Source organism: Eptesicus fuscus, chromosome 14 (genome assembly GCF_027574615.1).
Source record: "Eptesicus fuscus isolate TK198812 chromosome 14, DD_ASM_mEF_20220401, whole genome shotgun sequence".
NCBI lineage: Eukaryota > Metazoa > Chordata > Mammalia > Chiroptera > Vespertilionidae > Eptesicus > Eptesicus fuscus.
Window position 1 is genome coordinate 53,437,515 of NC_072486.1, and position 15,285 is coordinate 53,452,799.

The following is a 15,285-nucleotide window of genomic DNA, read 5'->3' on the forward strand; positions in this document are numbered from 1 at the left end:
TTGATAGCAATGTTTCAAAATTAATAGGAAGAAGGTTGTTGTTGGGAAACAATCCATCCTGCAATCCCACACCCATAAAGGGATATTGAAGTTTATCATAATTTAAGTCACAGAGTACTCCTGACTAAGCAAATTTAGCTAGGCTTGTCACCTAATTAATGACTTTTAACATCCTAGACAGAAAGGAAAGGGTCAAAGTTCTGTGGAGGAGTATTTTCCATTCCTCTGTGAATTCGGAAATGCTGGTGGGCTGATATCTGAGTGCATGGGCTTCCATGTTCCCTGAGTTTCAGCTCCTGAATCCCACTTGAACTTGCTTCTCAGAGTATGGTATCAGCTGTTCCTCTTGAGACCATGGTTTTAGTACCGGAAGTTATTACTGTCAATGAAAAGCGAGTTGACTTAAGTACCATGTTGTTTAAGTGTTTCTATTTTTCATTATTTTGTTGTTTGATTACAGTTTGCATTCAGCACTATTTTGTATTAGTTTCATCTGTACAGCACAGTGGATGAACATTCATATAGGTTACATAGTGTTCCCTAAAGTGTTTCTTGATCTTTAACCTCAAAGTGCATATGTGGTTCTCTGTGCATTAGACATAGTGGGCTTTGTCCCTTTTGGAAAAGCTATGGCTTCTTGGGAATTATAGGGAGACTGTTTCCTTGGGGAGAGAGCTGGATTGCAGGACTGATCGTGACCCAGGCACAGTCCTGGCTCCTATGCATCGTGCCAGTGAAAGGGAGGCCAGCTTGAAAGAAGAGCATGGGCGGGGTGAGTGGTGCCCATATGAAACAAGGCTGCATCACAGTGGTTTGGTCTGCGTGGAGACACAGTGCAGACACGAGGCGGGCGGGTGTTGGGGAGTGGCCCCTATCCTTGTCCTCTGATGGGCCCCCTGCCAGATGCCGGACAGAAGAGCAGTGTCTGTCAGCCCAGCCAAATGGAGAGGCTCCAGAAGCTTTGCGGAGCATTGTGAGAGGGCAATGAGTTCCTTCCTGTCCCTGAAGGCCTTTTGGGGCTCTCCTCCATAATGAGAAGGGAGCGCCCTGGGGCCTAGCTTCTTTAAAGAACTGGGCTTGCCCTGGCCAGTTTGGCTCAGGGGTTGGAGCGTTGGCCCTCAGACTGAAGGTTTGTGGGTTCGATTTCAGTCAAGGGCAGGTACCTCAACTGCAGGCTCAATCCCTGGCCCTGGTTGGGGTACTATGCAGAAGGCAACCAACGGATGTGTTGTGTGAGGATTAACAACAACAAAAAGAACCAGGCTTGCTTTTAGCATTGACACACCCCAGAATGCAAAGTGCCGGGTAGCTGGGTAAGGGGATAGCTGAGCTCCATGGGCAGGCCTGAGTGCCATTTCCAAACACACACTGATCCCTAACCTCCTCCTTTTAGTGTATGTGCTGTCAAAGTGAGCACACTCTCTCTTTTTAATTTGCTGCCCATGTTCATTCTCTTTTTCTCTTTCTCTTTCTCACTCTGACCTTCCTCTCATTTTCCCAAGAGTTATATGCATGTCTTGAAACCTAGCGCTTTGAGTTCTTGGTGGCAAAGGATGCCGATGCCAGGACCATGGACAGCCATCCTGTCACCTGGCAGATAAACCATTTTGGGAGAAGGGTTAGGAATCTTGGAAATGTAAGGAGTTGGGAGAGAATTTCCCTGGAGGTTCAGTGCTCCTAGAACTTCTGGTCAAGCATTACCTCCTCTCCCTCAAGCGGGTTGGCCATGCGGCACGCATGCTTTACATGCTTGGCATTCTCCAGTGGGTCTCATCTTCCTAGCCACATCCACTGGTGCAATATCCATTCATCCTCACGATGAGAGACACAGATTGCTGTAGGGAGTTGCTATAGAAATCATACATCTTAATCAGCTACTTCAGTTCATTTGGATGTCATGCATCAGAGCATTATAAAACTGCTACTTCTGCCCAGCTGGGCATGGTTCCATGGTTGAGTGTCAACCTATGAACCAGGAGGTCACGGTTTGATTTCCAGTCAGGGCACATGCCCAGCTTGGGGGCTCAATCCCCAGTGGGGGGCATGCAGGAGGCAGCCAACCAATGATTCTCATCATTGATGTTTTCTATCTCCCTCTCCCTTTCTCTCTGAAATCTACGTGTGTGTGTGTGTGTGTGTGTGTGTGTGTGTGTATACTGTATATACATATATATGTATATACATATAATATGCAAATCGACTGAAAGGCTGAATGACGGGTGGCGACCAGTAGCTATGACGCACACTGACCAACAGGAGGCAGATGCTCAACGGAGCTGCCCCCAGCCCACAGGCCCCAGGCCAGCCAAGGCCGGTGCCAGTGGGCGCCCCCACCCCCATCGCCCCACTGGTCACCCCACAGATTGGCCCTGATTGCTGGCCAGGCCTAGGGACCCTACGCATGCACAAATTTTGTGCATCAGGCCTCTAGTACATTTTTTTTTTTTTCAAGTATATATATTTAAAAAACTGCTACTTCACTGAGGCTGCTGCCTTGGCATCCAATGGTCCTTGTCATCTTTCAGGTTTGAGAGGCTCAGTGGGATTCCTGGGTTTGCCAGGCCCATCTCCTAGTTTTCCTTAGACCTGACAAATGACCTAGTGGGTAGCCTCCTCTTGGGTATGGAACCACTGGACAGTGTGGGTTTATGCCTACCATAGGGCCAGCAAAAGAGCAGAGTACCTCTGTGTGGATATGAACACTTCGGTGGGTGGTTTATTTCTTGTTTCAAATAAAGTAACAACTCTTTCCTTTTGGGGGGCTTTTAGCTCATCCCAAATTCTTAGCCTGAAAAAGTGTCAGATTGTACTGGTATTTATGTTGTGCTTTCTAAGGCTACATGTTTTTTTTTTTTTTTTAATTACTTTATTGATTAAGGTATCACATATTTGTCCTCAACCCCCTCCCCCCGTTCCCTTCCCAATCCCCCCCACACACAAGCCCCCCTCCCCCTGTTGTCCGTGATCATTGGTTAGGCTCATATGCAAGCACACAAGTCCTTTGGTTGATCTTACATGTTTTTTTATATATGTACACACACACGTGAGTTTGGTATGGCATCTGAATCTGGGTGGACCTCAGGATTCTCTGCCCTTGCCCCCACTTCCTTGGTGAGGGATTCTGAATGGCACATTCCTGTCACCCTCCACTCCTGGGAAGAATCCATCAGGGCTAAATAGTTTGGGGTGTGGACCCTAGATTTGCTGTCGTGGCTCACTGAGTATGCATCCCTGTTCCCCCAGGAAACTTGGAGCTCCTCTCCGTGCTGACATGATGACCGTGTGCAGGCCGGCCAAAGGCAGCCACAGCCAGACTGAAAACCTGAGCTGCAAACTGGCTGACAAGTAAGAACTTTTCTCCCCCAAGAGTGAAGAAGTTGGCGCGGACTCTCAGTCTCCTTCCTTTCACTATTGCCTTTCCCTGTTCTCTAACCCCACTTCCTTGAACTAAGGAGGTGTTCTTTTCTGAGTCATTGTGATGAGCCTCCTGTCAGTCATTTCCATGCGCTGCACTCAGTTAAGAACCCGAGACCAAAGTGGTCAAGGGAAGGTCTGACTAGCACCCAGTGTTTTGAGAGGATGATCCCAGGGCCATTCCAGGCAAATTCCCCAGTTACACATTCCAGTCCAGGGTTTATTTTTCTCACTACTGGAATGCACAGGTATTGTAAATATCAGTGAGCCCTAAATCTTTGTAGCTACATCTGTCTACATAGCATCTTTACCCATCTTATATCAGCAGGATTGTTTTCTCCCCAGATGTTTTCCTTTGATACTTGCAAAGGAGTTGGCAATCCCTGAGCTTTTCACAGCTGTCAAACCCCTCCTGGGGCCATAGACTCCTGGAAACAGGAACTAGAGAAGTCCTTGGGTGCGGCAACCAAGTGAAGAAGGCACTTTGCCCTTTGTTTCATCATCCTTGCTGCTGTTGCTGGAGCTTTGTCACTCAGCATGGTCTTCCAGCAAGGCATCCTTTTTCAGTTTTTCGATAGGGCCTCAGTGATTGTGAAGTCGTGCCAGACGTTTGGGACATTAGACAATAACTTAAATAACACTAGTTACCACTTAGTAATATCAAGATTTATAATGTATGTACTCTGGCTCGTTCATTCATTCATTTAATAAATATTTAATGACTACCGATTATGTACTGGGCACAACAAATGAGATAAATTAAACCTCTGTACTCCTAAAGTTCCAGTCTAGACAAAGGAGATAGGGTTCTTACTTTAAGATGAAAAATAAAAAATGGAACCAAGATTCCAACCCAGGTCCCTCCTACTCTGAAACCATGTATTTATCTACTGTCATTATTGTTTAACAGAATCCTGGCCGAATAGCTCAGTTGGTTAGAACATGGTCCCAATACGCCAAGGTTGTGGGTTCAATCTCTGGTCCAGGCACATACAAGAATCAACCAATGGCCCTAACCGGTTTGGCTCAGTGGATAGAGCATCGGCCTGCAGACTGAAAGGTCCCAGGTTCGATTCTGGTCAAGGGCATGTACCTTGGCTGCGGGCACATCCCCAGTATGAGGTGTGCAGGAGGCGGCTGATCGATGTTTCTCTCTCATCAATGTTTCTCTCTCATCATTGTTTCTGACTCTCTGTCCCTCTCCCTTCCTCTCTGTAAAAAATCAATAAAATATATTAAAAAAAAAGAATCAACCAATGAATGCATAAATAAGTGCAACAACAAATCAATGTCTCTCTCTCTCTCTTTCTCTCTCTCTCTCTCTTCCTCCTTCCCTCCCTCTTCCTTCCCCCCTCTCTCAAATCAATAAATCAAAATTTTTCAGTGTTGTTTAACAATATATGTGATATTAGTGATTATATATTTGTCACTAAACATGCACTAACCTGAACTGTGTTTTTATGTGTCTGTCCTATTTCTTTATCTCACTTCTAGCTCTAATGAGAGCAAGGATTTTAACTTTTGCCTTTGGAATTCTCAGTAAAATATCAACAAAATGATTCTGATTCCAATTCTGACTAAAATCTGAATTCATGCCAATGTCCTCAGTGGTAACAGAACAATTAAAAAATGTGTTTCTTTTCTGTAAGCACTCTGTTATTTATGTTAATTGTTTATTTAAGGAATTCTGCTTTGGTAGCCATATTTAACATGAAAATGTGTTTGCAATTTCACAAGTTTCTAATTTATATTGAGCAACCAAGAATAGCAACACAACTTACGAGCTATTGTTCCATAGGAAGAAGTCTTTACATAAACAACCGTTAGTCTTTGGAATAGAAAGCTAAATAGAAATAGAGTATATGAAGTTGGTAATAATTCATCCCTCATGTAAACCTGACTGGGGTCCAGAATTCTACACAGCTTCATCTGTGTTTCACAGAATGTGCACCATGAAGTAGGCCCATGCATGTTTGCTAATCTTGACACATCTAAAGTCACTGTGTTCAGGCATGATGTGTGTTGGTGGAAGACAGTTTCACATTTCAAAGCACAGATACTCCCATTCTCATTAGACTAGCTTAAAAATGTTTTTCTGGTTTTCTTTCAAGATAATTTTCAACATCTTCATGACACTAATCGCCTAAGATCACATTTGGAGGCATGTATCCCCATATGTACATTCTAGGCCAGCACCTTCTGGAGTGGTGGGAATGTTCTACTCCGTCCGATTAGAGTAGCCATTAGCCACATGTGGTTACTGAGTCCTCAACATATGGCTGGTACATCTGGGGAACTGAATTTAATTTAATTTCAATTTAAATAGCCACATATGGCTAGTGGCCACTATATTGGACAGTGCAGTTCTAGGCCACCCATGAGATCCGGATCTGCTTGTTGATTCATTCATTTATGCAGCAAAGATTTATTGGCCTTCCTACTTTGCTAGGTGTTGTTCTAGGTGCTAGGGATGTATCAGTAGCCAAAACAGACCACATTCAATACGAAACAACAATCCCTGTCATCATGGAGAGACCACTCTAGTAGAGCTCACATTCTAAAGGAGGTTTAATTCAAATGCAGCTAATCATTGTGTCTTCACCTATTCAAATCAAGACAACTTATCAAACCCAGGATTAGCAAAAACTTTGTAACTCATGGCGTTGTTTTAATTGTGAATAATTATTACAAAGGCCCATCCATTGAAAACAGAAGCAGAGGAAACTTAGATTACATACTCTCTTCTCCTATTTTCTTCAGGGAGAAAAAAGCTCATAATAATGGTAACCACCACATCTTGTACATTCATGACATGCTAGATACTTTATGTGGGCTAGTTCATTCAGTGTTTACAGTCACCCTGTTATATATGTATTATTATCACTATTATTCCTATTTCACAGATGAGGACATTGAGATTTAGAGAAGTTGAGCATCTTGCCCAAGGTTACACATCTGGTCAGTGGTTGAATTAGGATTTAAACCCAAGTCTACTGGACTCCAAATCCAATAGCTCCATGGTATCTTCCCCAAGAAAAATACTATGTAATTTTTTTAGATGGTGGTTTCAATGTTTGTGATTTGCAGCCAGCATATAATATATCTAAGTTCTAGGAAATCTCTGTGACCAGGCAAGAACAATAACGTGGCTACTGAGTCCTCACCCAGTGTTTATCTTTCTTCTTTAGGGTCCAGGTGGAAGGTCCAAAGGCTGGGGAAGATCCTCAAAGGCAGCCCTGTAGGTCCTCCAATCCTTTCCTAAAGACTGATCAGGACTCACCCCTCCAAAGAAGCCCGTTGGAAAACCTCAATAACCTGAAGCTAAAGTTAAGAGTAGACTGTTTTCAGCAGAACATGTTCAACTCAAATATGATCATCAGTGACCCAGCTTCAGGTCTCAATGCTAAAGAAGCCAGCAAGTCTGGCAGGCGGCAGCTCAGTGGTGTTCAGAACCTCTGCCCTCCTGCCCGAGGCAGGGCCGGGCACAAGTCCCTCAGCATAAAGGACAAGATATCAGAATGGGAAGGGAAAAGAGAGTTGCCCACTCCTGCACCTGTCAGGAAAGCAGATGGGCAAGAGGATTACCTGACATCCTGCATGACGGACAGGAGATGTGATGATGGTGTGATGACTCAGGTCACAGCAGCTGAGAACGGAACGAGGCTGGAAAGAGAGAGCAAAGAGAACGAGAGGAATAAGGAGGTAGTGGAAGTCATGAGACAGAATGCAGAGCGGAGGCTAGACCTAAGCCAGCCAGCCAGGGAGCTGTCTCCGAGCATGGGCAAAGGCCTAGAGCTGAGGCTTAGCAAACAGCGTTTTCAGAATGATAGCCTCTCTGTGCTGGTGCAGGTCAAGAAACTTGAGCAGGCTCTGAGGGATGGCGTGGCAGGGTTGGATCTCCAGTTACCAGGGACTTGTTATTCCCCACATTGTGTGCCGGACAAGGAGGGGCCCAGCCTAACAGGGAACCGTGGATGTGGGAGTGGCTCAGAATTCAGGTCCCACCACTTGGACCTGGAAGCCAGGCAGCCCACCCCCGAGGTTGCGGAGGAATGGAGAGGCTCCTACGGGAAGCCCTGTGATCAGAGCCTGGAGAGTGTATACAGAGGCTCCTCCTCCAAACACTTCATCAACCCCCTGCCCAAACCCCGGAGAACGTTCATGCATGATGGAGAAGGGGACAAGGATGGGACCCCAGGCATCAGCTCCAGGAAAGATCGCAGGAACCTGCCTCCTCTGCCCACTCTTCCTCCCCCACCCCTGCCCTCCTCTCCACCACCTTCCTCTGTGAACAGAAGACTGTGGAATGGGAGACCAAAGCCCAGTGCTGACCACAGGTAGGTGACGGCGACGGTTTGCTCCGGTAGTCTATGCCGCATCACAGCTGCTGCTCCGTCTGCTTATTTGTTGTTAGTAAACTGATGGATCTTGTAGTTAGTCGAGACTGTTTATAACTTGAGGTAGTTTATTGACTAAACGTGGCAACACGTGATAACTGATGCATGTGTTTTGTCTTTGTTTTACCCTTTGGATGTGATGAGTACTTGTGCTTCAGACAGTAACCAAGCATTCAGTGAACATTTGTTTTATCCCTGGCATCTACTAATTGCTGCTAACTGGTGCTCTATTTTCGACTACCATCCCTGCTAGTTCTTGGTACTTTCCGTCTTTCCTGGCTCTTCCTTTCATGTTCTGTCTTGGTATGGGCTCCAGACACACACTGCCTGGGTCTACCCTGGCCCCATCATGGTCATTCTCTATGAACTTGAACTTAACCTCACGAAGCCTCAGGTTCCTCATTTATACATAGGTGCACCCACTGTGAATATTTTATAATATTAAAATAGCACATTAGGTAATAAAGCATGTGAATGCTTGAAAATAAAATCTGTGCTTTGGATTCATTTTCTTCTCTGCTTTGAAACTTAATTTCTAGTCCATTTGTTTTGGTGGGGTCTCTCTTTTCCTCGTCCAGCATGGAAAGAGAGATGATCCGGTTCTTCGAGTAGAGGGGCTGGGGATTGAGAAATAAAAGAAAGAGACAAGACACAGAGATAGAAGGAAAAAGCTGGGACCGGGTGGACCGCTGCCCTCTTGTGATGGAGAGACAGTGACCCAGAGCCGATGCAGCGTGTTTATTTTATACCCCTACATATCAGGAAGTTTCACCAAAAGTCAAGACAAAGGACATTATTTGCATTCTTGAGTGGGCCAGAGTCCTATTCATTCCTGGTACTTGACTGGATTTACATATCAAAACCTATTCCCTGACACCTGGGCAAAGATAAGAGTCAATGCTGTGAACACATCTGCCTTTTTGGCAAAGCATGTTCCTAGGGCTTAGCTTTGCCAACGCCACTGGGTTCAGCTGACAATAATTAAAGAATGCCCATGTGCCTTCCCAGGCGCTCTCTACATTTCTGTAATGTGCTCATTGGTTGATGCCCACTAAAGTGGAAACTAGCTTTAGAGCAGAACTCCTCAGACAGTTGTCCGTACTTATAGTCATCACTTCTTCACCTCCTATTTTTTCCTTGACCCACTGCAGTTGGGCTTTTGCCACTTATCCTGAGACTGCTCTTGACCAAGGACACAACCTCCATCTTGCTACATCCAATCTCTAGTTCTCTGTTCTTGTCATTGGCCAAATCTGTTGGCAATTAAGGAACAGCTGAGGTGCTACATCTTGAAACACCGTATTCACTTGACTTCTAGGCCACCCACTTGCCTGGTAGTCCTGCTTCACTGGCTGTTCCTTTTCCTAAGTGTCAGAACACCCCGCCCCCCCACCCCCACCACCACCACCACCAACGCATCCATACCTCATCCTGGGATCAGAATAGGAACTTCTGTCCATCTACACTCACTCCCTAAATGATCTCATCCAGTCTCATGGCTTTAAATGTCAGTCACATGCTTATGACTCCCAACTATGTACCTCCAGCCCCAACTCTCTCTCCCAGCTACAGATTAGATTAGTCATCTCCTGTTTGAGTCTCCATTTGGTTAGCTAGTAGTTTGGACTTAATATGTCCAAACCTAAATTCTCAGTCCAGGCCATGGCAAACCACCTCCTCTCAAAGTAATTCCCATTTTATTAAATGGTAACTATCCTTCATTTTGCTTAGGCCAGAAACCTAGGGGCCATCTCTGAGTCCTCTCTTTTTCACGTACCCCCATCTAATTCATCAGCAAGTCCTTTGGTTCTAGTTTTAAATGCTATCTTGAATTTGATTACACCTCCTCCACTGCTACCACCTTAATCATCTTGGATCCACCACTACCCCCAGTATATTCCTTTCTCAGCAGCTAGGTGAAATTATCTAGAAATATAGATTAGACAATGTCACTCCCCCACTCAACATGGTCTGTCAGGTAGGATTCTTTTGGCTGCCAAAACATACATTTTTTTTTTAATTTAAATTCTTTATTGTTGAAAGTATTACATATGTCTCCTTTCTCCCCTATAGACTTCTCCCCAGCCGCTCCCACCCCCCTAAAACATAATTTCTTATGTTCTCTTCTAGGGAAAAAGGTTTGTATATTCTAGAATTTTATATAAATTTACAGTATATAAAAAATTATGTCTTTTAAAAGTGAAAGCATGCTATATATTCTACTTCTTTCTATACTCTTTATTACTTACAATATCATTGAGATCTTTCCATCTTACCACCTTCCTTTTTTTTCTTCCACTTTTCTATAACTACCACATTCTCTACATCATGTGGATAGAAAATTTTTTATTTAGCTGTTCCCCTACTGATGGACACTTGGGTTGTTTCCAGTTTACAAATAATGCTGTGATGAGCAGTATATAGCATTAGAGAAGACTCTAGCGCCAGAGTACTTCTAGCTCTGCCCCTTGTTAGCTGTGTGACATTGGACAAGCTACTAAATTTGTCTTGGCCTCATTTTACTTAAAATGGTGATAATTAGCCCTAGCCAGTTTGGCTCAGCAGATAGAGCATTGGCCTGCGGACCAAAGGGTCCCAGGTTCAATTCCAGTCAAGGGCACATACCTTGGTTGCAGGCTCCTCCCCAGCCTGGGCCCTGGTCAGGGCTCATGCAGGAGGCAATCAATGTGTTTCTCTCACATCGATGTTTTTCTCTGTCTTTTCCTTTCTCTTACACTCTCCCTAAAAATCAATGGAAAAATATCCTCCAGTGAGGATTAACAACAAAAAATAATAATAGTAAACAAATAAATAAAATGGTGATAATTATAATAACCACTTCATAAGTTGTGAAGAAGATAAGTAAATATCTGTAAATCATAAAACAAAGCCTGGGATATAGTAAAGGCTCAATAAATGTTAGCTGTTACTGTTTTCTGGCTCTCTTTTGTTTAATTAATCAGGATATCTATTTCTTTTCCAATACCAAATATTTTAATTATTTAATATATATTTTTAAAAATATATTTTATTGATTTTTACAGAGAGGAAGGGAGAGGGATAAAGAGTTAGAAACATCAATGAGAGAGAAAGATCGATCAGCTGCCTCCTGCACACCTCCCACTGGGGATATGCCCGCAACCAAGGTACATGCCCCCGACCAGAATAGAACCTGGGACCTCTCAGTCCGCAGGCCGACGCTCTATCCACTGAGCCAAACTGGTTAGGGCTGTTTTTTTGTGTGTTTTTTTGTGTTTTTTTTTTCATTTTAAAAATTAAAAAATATAAATTAAATTACAGTTGACATACAATATTGTATTAGTTTCAGGTGTGCAACATAGTGATTAGACATTTTTATAACTTATGAGGTGACCACCCTGGTAAGTTTAGTATCCACTTGACAATTATATAATTGGTTTTTAATTGTGATTCTTAATATTTGCTAAGTTTATTCCTAAGCATTTTATCTTCTTGTTGCCATTGTTAATATAATCTTTTTTCTCATTATATCGGTTTCATATTTAAGAAAATGATTTATTTTGTATATTACTCCTTTATTTTAATTTTATTTTTTTAATAAATTTCTTTATTGATTTCAGAGAGGAAGGAAGAGGGAAAGAGAGAATCATTGATTGGCCACCTCCCACACACACACACCCCCCCCCCACTGGGGATGGAACCCACAACCCAGGCATGTGCCCCTGGCCAGAATCAAACCCGGGACCCTTCAGACCGAAGGCCGATGCTCTATCCACTGAGCCAAACTGGCTAGGGCTGTATATTACTCTTTTAAAAGATACCTTAAAAATTTTTTTATTGTTTCTAATAGTTTGTCAGTTGATTCTCTTAGACTTTCTATGTATATAATCATACTAGCAGCCCTGCGCATGAATCTGTGCACCAGTAGGTTGCTTCCTCCCTCCTGTAGCTCTCCGCTGCCCACTTGTTGCCCCACCCTCCTGCAGATCCGTGATCCAGTCATTAGGCGGTCAGTCATTACGCCTCCTGGCATAACAGATAATTAGCATATTCCTCTCTTATTATATAGGATTGTCTGCAAAGAATTATCATTTTACCCTTTTTTAAAAAATTTATACCTCCAAATTCTTTCTCTTACCTCATTACCCTGGCTAATACTTGCACAGCAGAATTAAATAATAGTGCTGATAGCAACAGGCAGGCTTATCTCATCCCTAACTTTAACGGTAACGTTGGTAGTATTCCACTCTCAAACACTCTTGTTTGAGGTGTGTTTTTATGTTATCAAGGTAATGTTCATTTATATTTCTTATTTTACTAAGAGTTTTAAAAATTACACTTCAGCAGCTTTATACAATCATATGGTTCTTCTCCCTTGACTATTTTTTTTTTATATTTTATTGATTTTCACAGAGAGGAAGGGAGAGAGATAGAGAGCCAGAAAGATCAATGAGAGAGAAACATCGATCAGCTGCCTCCTGCACACCCCCCAATGGGGATGTGCCCACAACCAAGGTACATGCCCCCGACCGGAATCGAACCTGGGACCCCCGAGTCCGCAGGCCGACGCTCTATCCACTGAGCCAAACCAGTTTCGGCTCCCTTGACTATTAATAGTGAATTTATATCTAATACTAACCCATCCTTAGATTTTTGGGATGAACTCTTATTTGGTCTTGGTTTATTATTTTTTAATGTACTGCTAAATTCTCTTTGCTAATATTTTAAGATCTTTGTCTCAGTATTCTATAAATGGGACTGGCCTGTACTTGGTACTTATTGCACTATCTTTATTAGGCTTTTATCAGTGAAATCTGTAGAAGAATTTAGAGAATTTCTTCTTTATGTTTTGAGAAAGTTTGAATCCATCGCCAACCCTACATTCTTTCCCAAACAAGTGCCAAGCCCAGGGCCCTAAATACTCTGGTGACTTTCTACTCCCGTCCCCATCTTCCCAACAGCAGCTCTCCCACACCCTTTCCTGGGCTGTTTCTGCAAAGAGGCCCGCTCTCCGGGGCAGGTTGATTCTGGGAAATTGGACTCTTTCATCTGTGTCATCATTGGGAAGACAGATCAACCTGGTGAAGTTATTTCCATTATCATTTTTCTCTTAGCTACCATCTGCTATTTTCGGTCTTCCAGCATTTTCTTTCAAACCAGCTAAAGTTACTTAGCTACAGTCCAAAGATGAAATTTTTCTTGGCCAGTTTGAATGTGGTTGCATCAGCTGTGTTTTAAGAATTTTGGCTTTGGAATTTTCATTTTGTTTAAAATAGTACAATGGGGGTGATTAGGGCAAGATGTTCACTTTCTGCTCTTAAAAAATAAAGTGTGCTCTTTATAGTGGTCCTATCTCTAAAAGAAAAAAATTAAAAAAGAAATAGGAAAGAAAAAAAAAGGCTCAACCCTGCATTTGGCAGACTTACTGCCCTGAGGCAGGAAAGCCAAGCCAAGGTTGAAGAAAGAAATGATTAAGGATTTTGAGGTTATGAAGGTTTAGAATTACACGGCCAGGCTGTGTGCATTAGAGAATGTATTCAGCTTATTTTCATAGACCAATTAGTCCACCTCAGCAAGAGCCAAACCAATGAATTCAGATACTCAGTTTGAGAAAATGTTTTTTTTTTTCTTTCTCTCTTTTTATTTTTCCCTTCCCTTTTTTTGCTTTCCTCTTTTATCTCTTCTTCCTCCTCGTCTCTTTCCTTCCTTTCTTCCCTTTCTTCTCTTTTCTTTCTTCATTTCTCTAAAGCTCCAGGAAATTAAATGCAAGGCCTTATGCCTTCAGTCCTAAAATGGAAAATGAGAAACCCTGAAATGTCAGGAAATTCCAAAGATAAGGTTCCTACAGCAGCATTTACTTGGTTATGTATGTTTTATGGCATACATTTAATAACTTTGACAGGAATGTCTTAAGCCTGACATTAAACAAGAAAAGTTATTATTTTTTACGTATAAGCAGCATCCTGAATTCACATGTATCTATTTACCCCAAAGGTTTTAACTTGAATTCAGATTTTTTGTTTTAGTTTAATTTGATCATATGACAGAGATTTTTAGGTCATTATCCAACCAAATGACTACATTGACCAAAATTTCAACTTGTCGACTGATTGTTTTGGCATTATATAGATTCAGCCTTTCTGTGGGACCTTAGCATGAGACTTCCAGAATTTTTTGAGGACATGAAACCTCAGTCATTTTATGACTGTTATTGATTCCTTAATTTTCATCTTCTAAAGGACTGATAGGGATCTCCATAGCGCTCTGGCTGGGCAGCAACCCTCAGCTACCATCAGTTTAGTGGTTAAAGTTCACTTACCAGCAACGCTGTGGTCTGTCCCTGTCATTATGAGTCTGCCTTAGTCAACATGACATCCGTGAGGTAACTCTCACTGCTGTGTCTAAAAACTGAATGTTTAAAAGCTTCAAAGGGGCCCAGCTGGTGTGGCTCAGTGGTTCAGCATCGACCTATGAACCAGGAGGTCAGGAGGTCACCGTTCAATTCCCTGGTCAGGGCACATGCCTGGGTTGCAGGTTCGATCCCCAGTGTGGGGTGTGTAGGAGGCAGGCGATCAATGAATTCTCTCATTGATGTTTCTATGTCTTCCTTTCCCTTCTTCTCTGAAATCAATACAAATATATTTAAAATAAAAAAAGCAGCTTCAAAGTGACAGATTGTTTGATTAATTTGAGATTTAGACCAAAATTAATCAAAAAGTACTGAGAAGCTTGATTTTGTAAATTTGTTTATTTCTATAGTAGTTCATTGGAAAACAGTGATGAGAGTAGAGAGGGTGGTTGTTATTCTACCTAAGAAGAGTGGTTGTCCTGTCTTAGTTCTCATCAGAATGTGGAAATGGTTGGATTTTAGACACAATGGTGGATAGAGATAGTTTTTCTTCAGACACTTCTATTTTGGATTCAGGATAGAGAAAAGCAGAAACCAAATGTGGGTAGTCATAATCCTTGATGGGGAAATACCTGATAACAGAGCAAGCCAAGAGCCGACATAACAGTCTCCCACTAGCTCCCTACTCTGGACAGCTGGTGGTATAGGCGCCCTTCCCCAGAGGTGTGGTGGGCTGTGGGGAAAGATGCCTGGGCAGCAAGAAGGGAGTCTATGGCAACTGCAGGTGGACGAGGGAATCAGAGCATGGCATCCCTGGTTCTAGCCGATTATATTATGGGTTTTAAGTGGTGGCTGGGTCCCAGACTATCTAAGCTTATTTAACCCATGGCCAAAAATAATTCTGGAGGAAATGTGTTCAAAACAATCAACTAACAATTAGCTCTAGGAATACAGTTGCTTTATCTGTGTTTGCCAAAATAGGATTAAATTATAAGCAGTAAATATAACTGTTAAAACCAGCTTTAAAAATACTCATTCAGTTATTCAACCAGCAAATATTTAAGGTGAACCAGTGTAGTGTTAGACACGGGAATATAGCAAAAAACAAGATAGAATGAGACTCTGCACATATGGACCTTACAGACT

General features: G+C 42.7%; 1 protein-coding gene across 1 annotated transcript in view; it reads left to right on the plus strand.

Moving 5' to 3' along the window:
- The window catches only part of DENND2A (DENN domain containing 2A), a 74,696-nt gene that overhangs the window by 25,177 nt on the left and 34,234 nt on the right, over positions 1-15,285 (plus strand). Inside the window, exons 2-3 of the mRNA XM_054726103.1 lie at positions 3,244-3,345; positions 6,603-7,751. Coding sequence (XP_054582078.1) covers positions 3,272-3,345; positions 6,603-7,751 — 1,223 coding nt within the window. The 5' untranslated portion in view covers positions 3,244-3,271. The remainder of the gene's footprint in view (positions 1-3,243; positions 3,346-6,602; positions 7,752-15,285) is intronic.